This window comes from Drosophila busckii, chromosome 3L, assembly GCF_011750605.1.
Source record: "Drosophila busckii strain San Diego stock center, stock number 13000-0081.31 chromosome 3L, ASM1175060v1, whole genome shotgun sequence".
Taxonomy (NCBI): Eukaryota; Metazoa; Arthropoda; class Insecta; order Diptera; family Drosophilidae; genus Drosophila; species Drosophila busckii.
Window position 1 is genome coordinate 16,364,470 of NC_046606.1, and position 17,665 is coordinate 16,382,134.

The 17,665-nt window shown below is 40.8% G+C and overlaps 4 protein-coding genes across 4 annotated transcripts; all 4 read right to left on the reverse strand.

The window, feature by feature from the left end:
* Positions 1-583: 583 nt before the first annotated feature.
* On the reverse strand, positions 584-2,793 carry LOC108599610 (polycystin-2). Its single transcript, XM_017986566.2, has one exon. The coding sequence runs from the start codon at positions 2,786-2,788 to the stop codon at positions 593-595; it is 2,196 nt and encodes a 731-aa protein (XP_017842055.1). The 5' UTR covers positions 2,789-2,793; the 3' UTR covers positions 584-592.
* Positions 2,794-5,378: 2,585 nt separating this feature from the next.
* On the reverse strand, positions 5,379-9,518 carry LOC108599613 (venom acid phosphatase Acph-1). The gene is made up of 5 exons (XM_017986569.2): positions 9,345-9,518; positions 7,180-7,278; positions 6,702-6,785; positions 6,378-6,536; positions 5,379-6,205 (listed from the first exon to the last, which is right to left on the reverse strand). Exons 1-5 carry the CDS (start codon positions 9,501-9,503, stop codon positions 5,495-5,497), a joined length of 1,212 nt encoding a protein of 403 aa, XP_017842058.2. The 5' UTR covers positions 9,504-9,518; the 3' UTR covers positions 5,379-5,494.
* Positions 9,519-10,567: 1,049 nt separating this feature from the next.
* Positions 10,568-13,516, reverse strand: LOC108599614 (lysosomal acid phosphatase). The gene is made up of 4 exons (XM_017986570.2): positions 13,306-13,516; positions 12,020-12,118; positions 11,882-11,965; positions 10,568-11,828 (listed from the first exon to the last, which is right to left on the reverse strand). Exons 1-4 carry the CDS (start codon positions 13,429-13,431, stop codon positions 10,962-10,964), a joined length of 1,176 nt encoding a protein of 391 aa, XP_017842059.1. The 5' UTR covers positions 13,432-13,516; the 3' UTR covers positions 10,568-10,961.
* Positions 13,517-13,611: 95 nt separating this feature from the next.
* LOC108599612 (prostatic acid phosphatase) lies at positions 13,612-15,767 on the reverse strand. The gene is made up of 5 exons (XM_017986568.2): positions 15,335-15,767; positions 14,690-14,773; positions 14,473-14,631; positions 13,881-14,408; positions 13,612-13,824 (listed from the first exon to the last, which is right to left on the reverse strand). Exons 1-5 carry the CDS (start codon positions 15,641-15,643, stop codon positions 13,633-13,635), a joined length of 1,272 nt encoding a protein of 423 aa, XP_017842057.2. The 5' UTR covers positions 15,644-15,767; the 3' UTR covers positions 13,612-13,632.
* Between the last annotated feature and the right edge of the window lie 1,898 nt (positions 15,768-17,665).

Below are 17,665 nucleotides of genomic sequence, written 5' to 3' on the forward strand. Positions count from 1 at the left end.
GTGGAGAGTCAAAGCTCTGCTCGTGCTGCATGTGGTGGGCATGCTCTTAGTGCTGACAACGGTGTCCTATCCATAAGTCATACATATTCCTTTGGCCCGTAGCCAGGACTCCGATTCAGGTTTTTTCTACAAACAAGCCGAACAAAGCCAGCGCCAAATTGGCCTAAAAGCCTTTTCGAGTCAAAGTTTTGCCTGTTTGCGCATAATTATTTAGCCCAGAGCATACACAAATAAAATAATATTAAGTTTAACTGAAAAGGATAACGTCTTATAAACTTTCAATTTATAAACACTAAATATCTATTTAAGTGGATTAAATTGAGTAGCGAACATCAGTAAAGCCTTAAATCGTGTTGAATAACGATCTCTTAAAACGAATGGTAACAAATATTTGGTCTAGTCCCATTATATAAATATTTTTTTTATTATTAAATAACCATTATATAAATAACCTTTTTGCAATAATTTTCTTATACAGTTTACTGTAAAATCGCAACCAAAGCGGGGCTTTAGTTTATAGCCTTCTATCAAAACAAATCTTGTTTACAAAATAAAATTATACTTTTATGAAATATATTATCATATGTTTGAGTTAACCTTCATTGCGACCAGTGTAGTTATCCTCGTCGTCTTGGTAATTGCCCTCATCGTCGAAGAGCAAATGCTCCAGCAGCTCCATTTGGATCTGCAGTATGGCGGCAACATTAAAGAGTCGATCCACGCGTCTTATGTATTCATTGTGCTTGATCCTATCGGCAGCTTGGAGTGTGGTGTAGTTTTGTGGACCACCTGTTGCTCGCGAAAAGGCTTTGTATCTGTGCTTCAACCGATAACCCTCATTAGCCTTCAGTATACGGTCAATATTCTGGGCCACGGTGCGCTTGCGGCGACGATACTTCTTGCTGCAGCAGGGAGCTCTGCGAAAGAATCGCCAGAGATCAGCGAATTCAAGCTTCAAAAACTGCGGAAAGCCAATCTCATTCTTTTGCGTGGCATCTCGCTTAGCCTTGGCAGCCATAAAGTAGTCATGAATGAGCGAGACCAGTACGTTAATGAGCAGCTTGGCCAGCACAAAGCACTGCAGAGCATAGAAGAACAGTCCGAGCAGCTCTCCACCATAAAATTGTTCCTTGGGCGAAATCTGGTTGCTGAATCCAAAGCTTAAACAGATGGCAGTGACAACGCCCACGGGCAGCAAGCTAAAGTGGATTGAATTATTGCCATTGATAATGACCAGAGCGATGCCAACGCCCACTAGGACAATGCCAATAAGCAGAGCGGTACTAAGCAGCGCCTTCCAGGCCGAGTAGAGAGTGCTTGTGAATAGCTTGAAGACACTGGCGAACTGCATAACCTTCCACAGGCGCAGAGTGGCCAAGCAAACGAGGCAGCCCGTGAGGATTTCGTTGATATTTTGAACACGCGCTGGCTCGCGGTAATCCAGAAAGTGTAGTGTGCTGGAGCCCTCCACCTTCTTGAGCAGCGCCTCTGTCAGTACCTCCTTCTTGATAAACAGTCCTAGGATTAACACATTCAGTCCAATAATCAGCACGTCCACTATATTCCACACACGCTTGAACTGACGCGGCTCATGCCAGAGCGTGCCTATCAGCGACTTGGCAAACTGCAGAAAGACTATGACATAGCTGGCCGTGATTAACAGACGTATAAAGGATAGATTATGCAGCCCCAGCAGCATTACGCTCTGGACTAATACTTTGGTCTCAATGCTGCCAAGGGGCGTGCGCTCCACCATAATCGTAAATATGGTAAAAATATCCGCATCCACGTTGTAGGTGGTAAAGTCCATGAAGAGCATGGATGTATTCGTATTTAGCCAGTTTTTCTCTATCAGATAGTCCAAGACAATGCGCGAATTATTGGAACTGCGCGCCAGCAGCGTGACGTAGCCCGAGAGCTCGGGATAATACTGGAAGTAGCCGTGATGCTGAATGTCAATGTAGATGGTGCCCTTGATGTCGGGATGCGAGCCATACGCCAGCCAGGGCTCATAGATGCGCCAGTACTTGTCCGTATACGGCACGCGACTGTACGGCAGCTTCCACCCTGTATTGTAATCCCTAGTGGTAAAAACCTGCCACTTCCAGCCAATGTGTCTTTGGCATCGGCGCAGCTGCCGCAATCGCACCACGCCCAGCTTTGTTGTGTGATCTCCATACAACCAGCGGCGCAGACCCTTTTCGGTACGGTTCGGATTAAAGGCGTTCACCAGCGTGCTGTTAATGAATGTGTAGACATCGCTTAGTACGAAGGTTTCATTGATGCCGCGCGTCAGACTCTGATTGCGCTCCATGAGCGCAACTTTGAAGTGGTAGTCATGATAGAGCAGCTCATTGCGTGTGACCAGCACCAGGGCGCACAGCAGCAGAAAGTACTTGCCATATAGCCACAGATCGCGTCCTATGGTCTGATATTTGAGATTAAGTCGCTCGTCGCGATGCTCCGGCGTAATCAGCAGCTGCGCACGCAGCGTCTCCAGCCGCAGCTTGAGATAATCCAAGCGCGTATGCTGCTTGCTGCTATCGTCGACGACATTGTCTTGCTGCTTAGTTGGCCACGTGGCTTTGTCTATGGACAGCACCAGAAACCTGATGAAGTCAGCCAGTGTGAACTGCATGACCACCACCAGACAAGCATAGATCGTCATTGACTGCACTCGCAAGTACTCATGATTCACGCCCGAGTAGAGGAAGATCGTCAGAAAGCAGGTCACCAAAAAGAACAGAGCCAGGAACAATATATTGTTGCTTCTGCTGAAAAACGCCATTTAGCATAATGTATTTAAATTAATAATTTGTATATATATTTGTTATTGACTGACAACATGTGCTTGGGAATTTCGAGCTAAACGCGTTTTATTAGCTTCATAATTTGGTTTGGCGAACTTTTGAACTTTATTTCTCTTTTGGTCAGACATATGGCCAGGCTAACAAATCTACTTAGCTGGCTCAGTCGCCAAACTTTACTTGTGCAAACTTCTTGCTCTAAGTGCAGCTGCATAAACTTTAATATATGTTTTATTTTTTTTTTTGGGCAAACGTATACGACTAAGACATAAAACCTTTGCTGGCCAACTGCAGCTGCAGGTTTTTCTTTTCGTTTTTGTGGTCGGCTTACTAACGACTTTTCGATACGCTGGCAAAAAGTTTTGCGGTTGGCCTAGTAGATAAAAGTGTCGATTGCAGGCCAAGCTCAAAGCACGACTTGCACCTGCCAGACTGCCCTAATCCTGCTCCAGCAAGAAGCGAGCGAGATAGCATGCGCATTAATAAGCTGCACAAATGTTTGCCTCCCCAGTCTATTAAGAGGCACAATAGACTCTCTCACAGCTTGTTTGCCCAGGCTGCCACGTCAGGCTGGGCCGCTCGCCTTTCTTCACTCGAACTGTTTGCCGTTTAGTTGCGCATACAGCGAATGAGCCTGTGGAATGCATAAATCTCTGCCGTAGCTCGACTCGGAGCAGTCTGGTGTCTGTTGCGTGTTGCCTTTGGTGTCTGGCTTGCTGCACATTTCATTTGTCAAAAATGGTGGAGGCATTTTATTGCCAGCACTCTGTGCAGCAAGCAGGGCCAACTAAATTAACGCACAAATTATTTTGCAGCACTGACGAACTAAGAGCTTCAGCTCTGTTAAATAACAAAGCCTGCTGTTAATTTAGCAGCAGCTTGGAATAAATTTCATATGGGATTGAAAGATAAATACTTGAAATGCTTGCAGAAATTCCCAGACGCTTACCATTGTGCCTTAGCTTATCAGACAATTTAATTTTCCTTTTTAACTTTAATTTCCATTATAATTTAAGTAGCAGCTTTAAAGTTAAGCTCTTACAAAATTTTTAGCTCAATAAATTGAAAATCCGAGTAAAAAACAGCAATTTTAAGTTTATTAAGTAAGTAGTTTATTAGCTTATTATATAGAACTGGTGGTTATCACTAGAGACTTGAAGCTATCCAAAGATGCTTCAATTCTCATATTGAGCTTTGTTAAAAAACGTAGCTCAGCGATATTAAAAAATATCTGCAATATAATTCTTATACACATGACTTTTATTTTTAATTATTTTCCGTCCAAATTTTATGTTATTTAAAATATATTTAGCTCTATTATTAACTGCTGCACCTGCTATCCAAACACATTACCAAACTAAAACTGCTTTAATTTGTTTAACTAACTACGAGCATTAGATCTATTAAATAGTATAGTAGACAACTGTAAAGTTTAATGAATTTTAACTCATTAAAAACTAAAGACATTCGATGAAAATGTATGTAAAAATTGATGAGTAGTATGAAAAGTGTTTTAGGTTTTGTTCTCTCAAAAAATGAGCCATAAAATAATAATCTGCCATCCAATGACGAGAGACTCTGCTAAACTCAGACTGTTTGCATATGTTGAACTAATTTAAGCAGTTACGAAGCTTTGATTTGCTTAAAAAAGATTTGCATATATAGTACAAGCAACTTGCTTTTTATATTATTTGTGGTTAGCATTAATTTGAGCAACGCCTTATCATTAATCAAAGGCAAACTAGCAAGTCGTAACCCAGTTTCTTGTGCGGATTATCAGCGAAAACATGAAACATTTATGCGGTCTTTTAGTGCCAGCAAAATCAAATTAAGCAAAATTAAACGCAACAACAAATGGGCAACGATAACACAACGAGCAGGCAAGCAAGCAGACAATGCCACATGAGCAGAGAGAATAGTATAATTCTTTTATTATTTTATTTGGGTATTTTTTGGCAAGCATACAACATATGCGTCCCGTTGACAAATAAAGTTTACAGATATGTGCATACTAGAGAGAGAGAGAGTGAGGAGAACGCACATGAGTAAACAATGGAGAGTTGTTGAGGCTGCGTTATGGGTGGGCTGGGATGGGGATGGGGGTTAGGGGTAGGTAGTATGACAGCGCCATGCTTGGCGAGGAGCATAAGCACCGAGCACTGCTAATGTACACAGACATGAACAGTGACAACAACAACAACAACAATAAGAACAACAAGAGTTACAATAACAACTCCCCAATGAAATAGTTTATGGTAAACCGCAATGCGAAAAATGTCACCTCTTGGCAAAAATGAGCAAAGCCAAAAGGGCGGGCGAGCTACAACTGAACAGACAGGCGACAGATAAAGATATAGAATGCCAACATGTGTCTCTCTCTCTCTCTTTCATTCTCTCTGTGTGTGTGTGTGAGTGTGTGAATAGACGCTCTAAACAAGTGCGGAAGTTGTTTGCGAAGCTGGCAAAAAGGCAAACGGAAGCGGCCTATTGGGCAATGGCGGCGCCACAAACGGAAATGAGCCAACTTGGCAGCCCAACTGACGATAGAAACGCTTTGACAATTTCGACTTGTTCTTGTTCTTGTTTTTTAATAAGCAGACATTGTATGTTTTACTTATGCACTAAAACTAACTGTAGGTTCCCTGAGTTTGTAGCACCTGTAAGATTCCAATGGCAATGGCTTCACTCTATGGTCCACGTAGTGGGGGTTCGGTGAACGCTTCGCTCTTGGCGGCACAACGATTCGAGTCGGCCTCGCTGGGCACCACATCCTTCACCAGCTCCATCAGCTTGTCCAGCGGGCACTTGAAGTCACAGCCAGGCACCGTCAGCATCTCTGCGGGTGCCTTGGGATTGTTGCGGAAATAGATCTCCACCCAGTACTCGCCGGTCTGCTTGTGCTTGTGCAGCTCGAACAGAGCCATGACCGAGTAGCGTGGCAGCTGGCGCTCCCAGACCTTCAGGGCGGACAGTATGTTGACCACAGTGGAGTCATGACCGGTGTACATGAAGAGTTTGCGCTGGGCAGGCTTCAGGGTTGAGTTGCGGCGCTGCTGCATTTCGGTGAACATTTTCTTGAGGAAGGGACCCGCCTTGATCTTCTGCAGCTCAGGTGTGTACACATTGTAGATGTAGCTCTGTTCGGTAAGGAACTGCAGCTTCTCGGGGAAGTACTGCTTGGTCCAGGCGGGCAGCTCCAGACCCCACTCCTGTTCGGCCAGCAGCGTCAGGTAGAGCGACTGCACATCCTCGGGCTCGTTGAAGGGCAAGCCAGTGTGCTCGGCCAGCTCCTTGAACATCTCCATGTAGGGCGCAATCTCGGCCTTGACCTCGGGACGCTCGTACACCTCGTGGAGGGCCTCAAAGTAGCGCGGGCAGGGCGTGCGCACCAGCAGGAGCTAAAGGGTTAACGAGCAACGAACGAACGAACGAACAATAAATAAAACGTTAGTTGTTGTGATAGGAACAAATTGTTTTGCGGCTGCAATCTTAAGCTGATGTTAATCTCAATTGAGGCATAAATCAATTTCAAGTGCCGATGATGGCATCATTATTGATAGCCTGACGTACCGTATCCTCGTCCAAGGCCTGCGAGAAGACCGGCACGGGCTGCCAATTGTATTTGTTGTTCCACTCCATGGGTGTGCCCTTGGGCGGGAAGAAGCTGGCCATCACCGTCTGCATGGTCATGTGTGTGCGTGGCACGCCCGTCGCCTGTGCGTGCACCAACTGCGGAATGGCAAGAAGAGACAGAGACAGGCGAATTGAGTGATGAGGCAAGCGCGCTTGAGCTGTGCAATTTGTAAACGTCCGCACTATCAGAGCAGCCGCTCCAGCTACCAGCTACCCGACCAAGAGCCGGGTGCTTCGTTAGCGCAGTGTTCGCATACTTACATCGGGACTGTAGTAGGGCGCCAAAAATTTGCCATAACGCTTACGCAGCCAGCTACCAATGTTGAATAGTTCGCGTTTGCCATTCTGAGCGTTGATTTATTACATGGCAGAGGCGGATGGCACGTGAGACAACAGAGAGAGAGAGAGAGACGGAGAGAGAGACAGAAAAGGAGAAAATGTTATAAAATAATAAATGCCTTGCAGTTTTGCAATTGCATAACATAAACATATGCATATGTATATGTTAATGTAGCAATCCCCTTTCAACCACTGCCCCGCCCCCACCACAACAGCCGCCCACCTCGCCACGAGTTTCATACATTTGCATTTCAATTTATTTAAATGCTTTGCTGCTCAACTAGGGGCTGGGGTTGGGGTTGGGGTGGGGCAAGGCTTTAGTTTTTGGATTCTCTGCTTGCTAGTTGCTTTTGCTTTATTTTTTGGGCAAAACTTTTGCTGCAACTTGCTCTGCACTCACATTTGTTACTTGTCCCCAGCCATTTGGATAGTAGGTTTCGTTTACATGGGGATCCTTTGGATATGTGTCCGCCGGTGTGCGCGGTCCATGTCGAAAGACCTGCAACAATTTCATACAAACATATGCAGCGTTAGTTACACAATTTTTTCCACAGCCTGCACTAATTAGCACAACTTTAGTTGCACCAGCAAATTAAATAAAATAAAGCTCTCAACTAAAAAATATTTAATGATTTAAAATGCATACAAATATATTTATAAAAAGCTCGTGTCATTGGTTGTCTAGTTCGCGTCTAAAGCTTCAATTGCAGCGCACGCGACACTGATTAGAAAAAAAAAATGGAAATACTGAGCGAGAGTCACTGCACCCCCACAACTGCCCACACGCCTGTCTGTCATTACAATTGAAGATTTGCGGAAGCTTTTTTTTCTCACATCAGCCGCAGAGCGCAGCATGCGATGTAATTTGAATAACGCGTGGTCGGCTTACTGATAAGAACCAGAGTCGCGCTCGAAGGTCAGCAGCTCTAAGCCCTGGAACTGGACTAGACGCACTCGCTATATAAATAGACACAGAGTGTGTCAGTAAGCTAGTAAATTACGCTTTCATTTACACTATTATACCCTAGGAAGTTTTGCTTATAGGTTATTATTTATTCAACAATAAATAATAATTCTTCTATTTCAAAAGTTAAGGTTCATCTATTTAATAAAAATTTGAACTAAACATGATAATATACAGAATATCAAAATTTATTAAAATTCTGTTAGAATACCTTATTCGTGCCTGACTTTTTTTTATCGCAAATGTTTCAGTTGCACTCTTATTTACAATAACTGCCTAACTATTGTTGGCTATTTTAATTTGTATATTAAAACTTAAATAAGATTTATATTTAAATTTAAATTCCCGCTTTAACTCTTGGTCACTACAGCGTATTACAAAAAAAAACAAAAAAAAAAAAAAAAAAGTGCGTCGTAGCTTATTTTATGGTCATTTGAAATGTTTGTTAGACTGGTTTTTATTTCCCTTTTGGCCAAGCGAAACGAGTAGCTAAAATTGTAATTAGCCATGTAGCCGGTTTTTTGCTCTTTTGTTTTTATTTATAATTTAATATAAACAAACTGACACATATGATGACAATAATATATGAGTTTCAAAGCAGGTGCTTAAAAAAGATGGACAGGTTTATTTGAGTGGGATGCTGCTTAATGAGAATCAAGAAATACAGGTCATTGTCTAATTTTGGGTTTCAAATGTAAAAACAAAAGCTAAAAGTGATTTAAAGTTTCAGGCAAAAATTAAAATTAACTTCCTACAGCGCGAGTGTTGTAAACTAAGTTCAAAAACCTGTTTATTTGTATTAAGCACAGCAAATCAAAGTTACACAAATAATTCTCATACTATAATTAAGCTTTAATTTGAAACGTCATGCTTAACTGAACTGCCAAACAAGCTACACTTAAAATGATTTTTAATATTTTAAAAGTAACCAAAGTAAATTTAAGCAGCTGCTAAATTAACAAGCCAACATTAAATTGCCAACCCCTCGGACGCGAGCCCAGTGGCCTTGGCTTTTGAAAACACCTTCACTTTTCACTTGAATAATGCATGTGAATAATTAATTTTACAAGTATAACTGGCGCTTATCGCGCGACATTCGTTGGCGGACACTGTTGATAGCGTACTAAATTAATATGTTTCAGTGTTGTAATTAAATGCTTCACTACACTCTGCTACAAAAGCAGAAATTCAACAAATGTTTATCAGCAAAAGCCGCAAGTTGAACTTAAATTAATTCAATGACAATTACTTCAAGTGGTTTTCTTATCAGTCAAGTACTAAGTCGAGTGATAAATTTAAAACGTGACTGAACGTACGTTGAAAACCCTGATAAGAACTTCTGACCACTTTTATTTTAATATTTATAAATAGCTTGGTTAGTTTAACTTTTAGAACTTCAGCAATTTATGAATATTTTGAATTACTAAGCGCAGCTTAAAAATAAGTTGTTAGCTAGTTGAACTTTTATAATCATTTTGTTATATGTTATATATTTTTTAAATTATTATTTTTATTTCACTTATTACACTTTATGGCTGCACAGTGTAACAATTATAGTTTACTCAGCTGTTTCCAACTCAGCTTGACGCTGTTGTACTCACAATATGCAGCAGCTCCAGCGTAGACTCATCGGTGCCGGGGTCGGTTACCTTCGCGGAGAAGACCGTGGAGTGCGTGAAGCACAAGATCACGAAAGCCAATGCAACTAAGCCACCCGTCATTACTAGACAGTGTTTTCGAGTGAAATGCGAACGCGGCATTTTGGCAGAGTCGCTTTATATTGGCTTAGTCGGGGGCTTGGGGGATTCTCGCTGTTTTATTTGTATTGAGTTATGTTTGCTTGGAACTAATCGCGGGACGGCACGTTCCGCACCGTAGCAAAACCACAACAACACAAAAGTTGATTCTTTTAGAGTTAAGCTTTTTTTTCGGCAATTTTAATTATGCTGATCATAAAAACTAACACATTTACTCATTTAGGCAGACGCACGTATGTATATAGTAATATATAAATAAAACTTGTTATTGTTAGTGGGCAAAGCTGGTTTTGAGGGCGTCTTTCTTAGATTTGAATATTTGAATATTTGCGCTCACTCTGTCGAACAGACCCTTTGTGTTCGTTATCTGGCAAGGTCTAATATTCGATTTTTCGACAACAGCTGATAACAGCTGATACTTAACCGGATAACGGAACAGCTCAGCTGCTCAAGCCAACGCGCCTACGCCGTACTGTCATAATTTACAAATAATAGTCATGCTAGTCCCATAGCCCCAAGAAACAGACATACACATGTTCAACTATATATATACTATATCTTTTATCGTTTCATTATCGCAGAATGCTTTCGTCACCGTTCAGCGTTCACAGCTCTTTGTTGTTGCCTCTATGTCTATTGTGGGCCTGTAATAGATCGCACATTGAGACGCGACTTTAATTTATATGTGTGTCACACACAGACAGAGACACACACACACACTCACGCATAAATGAATTCTTCGACAGACTCCTGTAGTAAAACTTTGTCACTTGTTTTTAACGCACATATGCTAATGAACTTTTTTATTTTATTTTTATTTATTAACTGCGCCACTGGATTTCCAAATTTATATGCATGACGACAGTTTTAGCCTTAAATTTGTTCAAAGCTATTAAAAAACGAAAAAAGTTGTATCTGCCCAACTGTTTAAATCAAGCTAATAAACTAAAATAGATTATATGCAATATTTAACAATGCTAGATGGAGCTTTAGATTGGGCTGTTTCACAAATTGTACAAATACAATAGAAATTATTTAATTATTCTCAATTTGCTCGTATAAATATATAAATAGTTTTATGAATTTATTTGATTTGTTTTTTTCCATAGATTAGCACTCATAAAAACTTGAATGTGTTGAGCGTACATTGAACTTCAGCAGAAATATAAATAACAAAATAGAAGTAAATTGAAGCCTTTGAAAATAGTGTTAAAATACAAATGTGTTAATTTTTGACGGCCAACTCGAAAACAAACAGATTATTACCAAGAATTGTTGTTTTAAAACAAATGAAAATTCAAAAAATTATAATAGTTCTGTACTTCCTCTGTTAGATTTTTAGTTTTAAAAATTTTTCGAGCCAACCACGCTCCAGCCAATTGCTTTGGTTGCGTGCAAATCAATCAAACTGCAATTTCATTTATCAAAGTTATATAAATTTAATAGTGCAAGTAGCTGTAGCTAATGATAGCTAATGCGGCTGCCGTCGCTGGTGCCTTTGGCAACGCATAGCTGTTCATATGGCGCTTGGGGCAGCACATCCGCCAACAGTTCGATTAGCTGCTCCAGCGGACATTGCGCCTCACAGCCCGGCACTTGAAGCAGCTGCGGCGGCAGCTTGGGGTCATTTTGAAAATAGATCTCAACAAAGTGCTCAGCATTGTCCGAGCGTCGATGCAGCTCAATGGCTATCAGCGAGGAGAGGCGTGGCATTTTCACCTGCCAGACATTGAGAGCATTCAGCACATTTGAAATGGTCCAGTCGTGAGCACAGGCCATGAAAATTTTACGTCCAGCGGGCTGCAGCTCGCCAGCGATCTTGAGCTTTATGTGTGCCAACATGTCGGCTACGTAATAGCCGCCCTTTAGTCTACGCAACTCGGGCGTATACGCATCGTAGATATAGGACAACGCCGCCAGCGGCAGCATGCGCTCCGGATAGTAATCCTGGGTCCACTGCGGCAGCTGCAAGCCATAATTCTGCTCCGCTTGCAGCGAGACATAGACATTGGTTACATCGTGCGCATAGCTCACATTCATGCCCGTCAGCTGGGTTAGTTGCTCCAACAGTGCTGCGTTCTGCTTGTGCAGCGCCACGACCTCGGGCAAGTGCATTACCTCCCAGACAGCTTCGTAATAGCGCGGACAGGGCACCATTTGCCGCAGACGCACATCAGTTTCCACAGGCTCCGTGTAGATGGGTATGGGCTGCCAGTTGAGCATGGAGCTCCACTCCATGGGCGTGTTGGCGGGCGGAAACAGCGCAGCCAGCACCAATTGCAGCGACATGACAGTGCGAGGCGACGCTGTCGCTTCAGCCAGCAGCAACTGCAAAGTATATTCATTACTTAGCGCCTAAGCTGGCAATACGTTAAACTCACATCTGGCTTGTAGTAGGGCCCGAGCAGCTCTTTGTAGCGTTGCTGCAGCTGTTGGCCTATATCGTACAGCTCCACTTTGGCAGCCTGTTGTGGTCAAATTTGTATTTAACTGTTGTTGTTATTGTTGCTTTTGCTTACATTAGTTAGCTGACCCCAGCCGTAGGGCTCGTAGGTGTTGTTTATGTGCGGATCCTTGGGATAAGTGTTGACTGGTGTGCGTGGCCCATGGCGAAAGAGCTGCGAGATTTTCGAAAAAACAAGATTTATATTTATATTTATTTCTACGCATATTGTATGTGTGCTTCCCATATGAAAATTATTTGTGTAAATTAAAGAAAGTATGCGCGTAATCTCTTCTAATAGTGCTATCTTTATAAAAACAAATATAGGCATTTGATAATAACCAACCAATAAATAAGACAATCTACATAATGTTATAGGCATAACAGTTAAAAATGATTAGTAGTGTTGTAAGCATTAGTAATACAATTATTATTTTGAAGGTTGATTGAATCAAAATTATTTTTTTTTTTTTTTTTCTGATTTACTAACTGACAAACACTGCGGAATTATTGAAATATTAATAAGATTCTGCTATAGATTATTTTCAACGAAAACTATTTTTAATTATTTAAAGAATGCGCACTATCACTATTTAATGATAGAATATATTTATATTTGTATTTGTTTTGTAAATAAAATTGAAAATGCAATTTTTTTTCATTATATAGAATAGTTTTAGTTAGTTACAGTGTTAACCCAAATATTAGATTATTCATATTAATTTCCTTCTTTATATCGGCAGCTCTATTTATGTAATTTTCAATATCAATGTCATTAAAAATGAGGAGATACAAATTACAAACAATAAGATTTAGTTTCTGAACGATTCATAAAATTATTATTGAGCGACTTCGTTAATAAATTTATGCTTTTAAAACGGGCTATTAATATTCAAATCACAAAACTTAATATTTAGACTCATTTGCTTAAACTCATCTTTGATATTATTTATTGTGTATTTTAAACTAAACAACTTGCTTTGCAAATTCAAACACAAAATAGATTTATTAATACAAGCGGCGTGCGACATTGCTCACAAATTGTAGCACAAATAAACCGGTTTAAATGCACTTGTATTTTTATTAAGTATACGTCAAGTGGCTTGAGCTGGTCTAGTTGAAGTTGCAACTTGTTTGGCACTTTCACATTTTATGTTTGTTTACATTTATTAAGCTCTTAATAAACGACACTGAATACTTTGTCAACGCTTTACAAGCATCTTGTGGGCTTTGCGCTTTAATCTTTATAATAGAGCTTAGTTAGCACATTAAGAGCGCTTAAGGCACTCGTATCACATGTAGAACTTTTAATTTGTTTGCTCAACTTTAAAGTGTTTGCTGACAAATAACAATATTATTTACCACATGCACCAGTTCCAAGGTAGAGTTTGCAGTTGGCAATGCTTTTGATTTCTGCACTGCCACGAAGTTCGCCTTGGCCAGCAGGCCAGCGAGCAACATCAATCCGAGCAGTTGCTTGCAACACATGGCGTGCTCAGCGGCTGGTTAGTGACTGCAACAATTGAGTTGCCAGCGGCCTTTAAGTCGCAAGCAGAGCGCAGGCAAGTTTGCATAGATAACACGCGCTTAGTGAGAGCAATAAAGAGAATTTTATCTAGACACAAAATAAATTATAGACGGCTGTCAATTTAAGTTAAATTTGTTTATTCAAACTGAGTACTCTTAACTCTAGTGCTGATCAATGCGACGCGGCGCTGGCTCCACAAAGCTGGCATTGTGAGCTCGACAGCGCTGCTCTCTGGGCTCGTTGGGCAGCACGGGCGCGCTAAGCTCAATGATCCGCTCGAGCGGACACTGCAGCTCGCAGTCAGGCAGCTTGAGCTGCTCCAGACAGCAAAACTTATCGTTGCGCAGAAAGATCTGCAAGTCATAGGCGTGAGAACAAATCATTAGCTTCAAATAATTGTCCAACCTACCTCGACGTAAAATTCGCCCGTTTCGCGCCGCTTGTGCGTTTCAAATATGGCCATGACGCCAAAGCGAGGCATTTGACGTTTCCAAACTCCCAGTGCTGACAGTATGTTACCCACAGTCCAATCATGACCCGTATAGATAAACATACGTCGATCTTGGGGCTTGAGTTCGCTTGCCTGCTTGGCCAGCATTTCGTTGTACATTTTGCGCAAGAACGGGCCGCCTTTGATCTTTTGCATCTCGGGCGTATACGCATTATAGACATAGCTCTGCTCGGCCAGGAATTGCATGCGCTTGGGAAAGTAGTCCTTAGCCCAGTCGGGCAGCTTGTAGCCAAACTCCTGCTCCGCCAGCAGCGTTATATACAACGAGTTTACATCCTCCGCCGTACGCACTGGCATGCCTGTTAGATTGCTGAGCTCGCTTAACATATCCGCTTCAGCGGCGTGCTCGGCCATGACCTCGGGCAGCTCGAAGACCTCATCACGCGCCTCAGCGTAACGTGGACAAGGCGTGCGCACCAGCAGCAGCTAGCAAAGCAAGTAGTTAAAATAAATTAAATGAAGTGCTTTCGATTTATTTGTTTTCTCTTACTGAATCCTGTTCCAGCGGCTCGGACAGTATGGGTATGGGCTGCCAATTGAGCTGCTTATGCCATTCCATGACAGTGCCACGTGGCTCAAACATGCCGGCCAATGTAGCTTGCAGCGACATCAAGGCACGCGGCGATGCAGTCGCTTGTGCATGAAGACGCTGCAGTCAACTTGAGCAATTAGTAGGCAACTATTTAACATTTTTTTGGGTCACATACCTCAGGCTTGTAAAAGCCACCCATAAAGTCGCCATATCGCCGATGCAGCCAGCGACCCATGTCAAATAGTTCCTTCTTGCCGCGCTGAAAATTGAGAAATTAAATATACGTAGTAGGTAACTAATGGAAAATCAAAAGTGCCACTCCATTCACATCTTTAAATTAGAGAAATACAAAGATGTTTGATAGTAAAAGCTTAACTGGCTTAGCAACCGTGTGAAGATTTATGCCCATACTTAATCTAAACTTTTTAAAAAATCAAACGAATTTTCGCTCTCGAATAATTTGTAAAAAAAAAAACCAAAATAACATAAACTGAACAGAAATCAATAAAACTTAAGAATCTTTATTATTTTAAGTGATATTTTTTTTAAACTCTTAGGCCCACTCGTATTTTTAAATTAAAACTAAAATCGATCGAATTTAAGACTCATTACAACTTACCAACATATTTTTTTCTTTTATGTGAATTTAAAAAAGTTGCCGTTAAGGGAAAATAATTTTCTTTTGGCTTATGCACTCAATCATTTAAATTTTGATATTCGAGTTTAATATTTAAATCCGGTGAAATCTTTTTAAGCCTCTAAATTGTTTTTAAGCTTTCAATTTGCAATCATATAATATTTATTTTTAGTGCAGACTCACATTGGTTACATGTCCCCAGCCTGTGGGTTCAAAGGTGTCCTTTATATAGGGATCAGTGGGAAAAGTATCAACCGGAGTGCGTATGCCATGTCTGAAAACAATGTGCACCAGCTCCAACGTGGAGTTAGTCGTATTCGGATGCGTTCTGTAGCACTTGTGGAATTGGGGGCGATAAACAGCCCAAGGCTTCGGCGGTTTGGAGTCGACATGAGTATTGAACACAACAATGGCCACAACGGCAAGCACCGCACCGCCAATTAGGGCGCCCGTCGTTATGATTTGTTTACGAGTGCAGCGACCGAATAACATTTTGTGCACTTTTGATTTATAGTCGGATGCTTAAGCGTGACTCTTGAGTTGCATTTGATTTGTCAACGTTTGGAGAAGCGGACGCGCGTGCATTTGCCAGCGCGACTGGCGTTGAAATAAAAGCTAGACAACAAGATAAATTAAAGCGCCCCGTTACGGTTAAACATTGCGCCAGTTGTGGCGTTGACTAACTGTAAATTAAGGTATAACTAGTACAGCAACTACAGTGAACTCTAGTGCAGTCGCAGTCTCAAATTTAACGCCGAACAATGCAATTAGCGCTCGATTGGAACGAAATTCCAAATCCCCAACGTTTGAAGCTTTTATTTACACTTGAATTGATTTAATTTACTTAGAAATGCAATAAGATAAATATAGCAAACAATGATGGGAACAAAAGTTTGTACAATTTAAATATCTCATTTGTTATTGTTGAATAATAAAGCTAATCAAGCATGCATAGAGCAGCGCTGAGAAACTATTAAATTATTTTTAGATTTTCTCTTATCGTTATACTATTGTTTAGTCTTTATAATAAAAACATTACTTGCACAAAAAAGGATGAACAAATATCTTAAGTGGACTAATGTGCGTATGAAACATTTGAGCATGAAAGATAAGCTGAGACGAAGCTAATTATTATAAAGTAATTACTTAGTGAACAACACATTTCAATTGTTTACTTATAAATCGTTTATGGTTGCCATAGAGTACCTTAGATATTATTTTTTGGCTCTTGGTGCGCTGTTCATTTGTTCATTTGTTGTTATTTACTTTTTGAAGCAAATCCCACACAAGTACATGTTGTTAACCTGGCTAATTGCAAGTACCGTTGCTGTCAGCCTTGACGACTTTATGCAACTTCCGAAATATGCAATTAGATGAAATAAATAACTGTCTATACATAAAGTGTGCTGAATAGTTGACATTGTTGACAGACAGCTGTGCGCTTGAACTTTTAATTTGATCTAACAAAGTTGTTAATAAATACTGCAATGCCAAATTAATTATTCTTAACGGACACCCAGGTTAGAAGTTACGAAATGCACATGAATATATTTTTTTACTAAATAAAATGATTAATTTGTACTTTAGTTTAAAGAGAGTATCTAATTGTTATTAAAATATAGAAAGTGCTCATCGAAAAATGTATAAATAGTTAAGACAGTCAATTTGTACTTTAATTTAAAACGATTGATTGTCGTGGTAGAAAAATTCATAAATAAAATTATCACTTTCTACGCATTAGTATTTACTTTTATTTAAAAAAAACGTTAGCTGTATATCCAAGCTAATATTTCTTTAAAATCTTGAAATCTTTGCACATTATTCTTATGCTCTAACAATCGCTAGTTACAGCAATTGAACTTTAATCGCTGTTCGCTGTGACTTTTGTCATTGCTTTATCGTTTAGGCGACAACACAGCAGACAAGCCGCCCCCTACCCCCACCCCCTCTTCGCCTACATAACACACCACAGCGCAATGTTGCCAATTGCCAAAAAATACTATAAAAAGTATAGAACAACAACAAAAGCAAGAGCAGCAATCCGTAATGCTCAACATAGCGCGAACTCAGTCTGGGGCTGGCTCGCTGGCTGGCTGACTGGCTGACACTGGTGCTTTGTCTCATTGAATAGCCGTTACCACGCCCACTTTGTCTAACTACGCGTGCTATTTCAGCGTTAAAAAAAAACAGAAAAAAAGAAAACAGCAGCAGAAACAACTGCAACTGACGTCCAAAATTTCGGTCGTACAAATCTTTGAAATGGCTCCGCTGAGAACTATTTCAATGCGTCGAATCAATAAATTTTGTTCGAGCATCTCATCGTTTTGTCTGACGCTGTGCTCTGTTTTTTTAAATTTTATTTATTTTTTATATTTAGCTAAAAGTGCTTTGGAGTCAATAGTTGGTGCGCTCTAATCGTAATTGCACGGCTGATAAATATTAATGTCATGTGCGAGCGGACGACTCCTCAATTTGAGAGGCCTTGCGCCTGTGCCTGCCTGCCTGGGCTTGAGT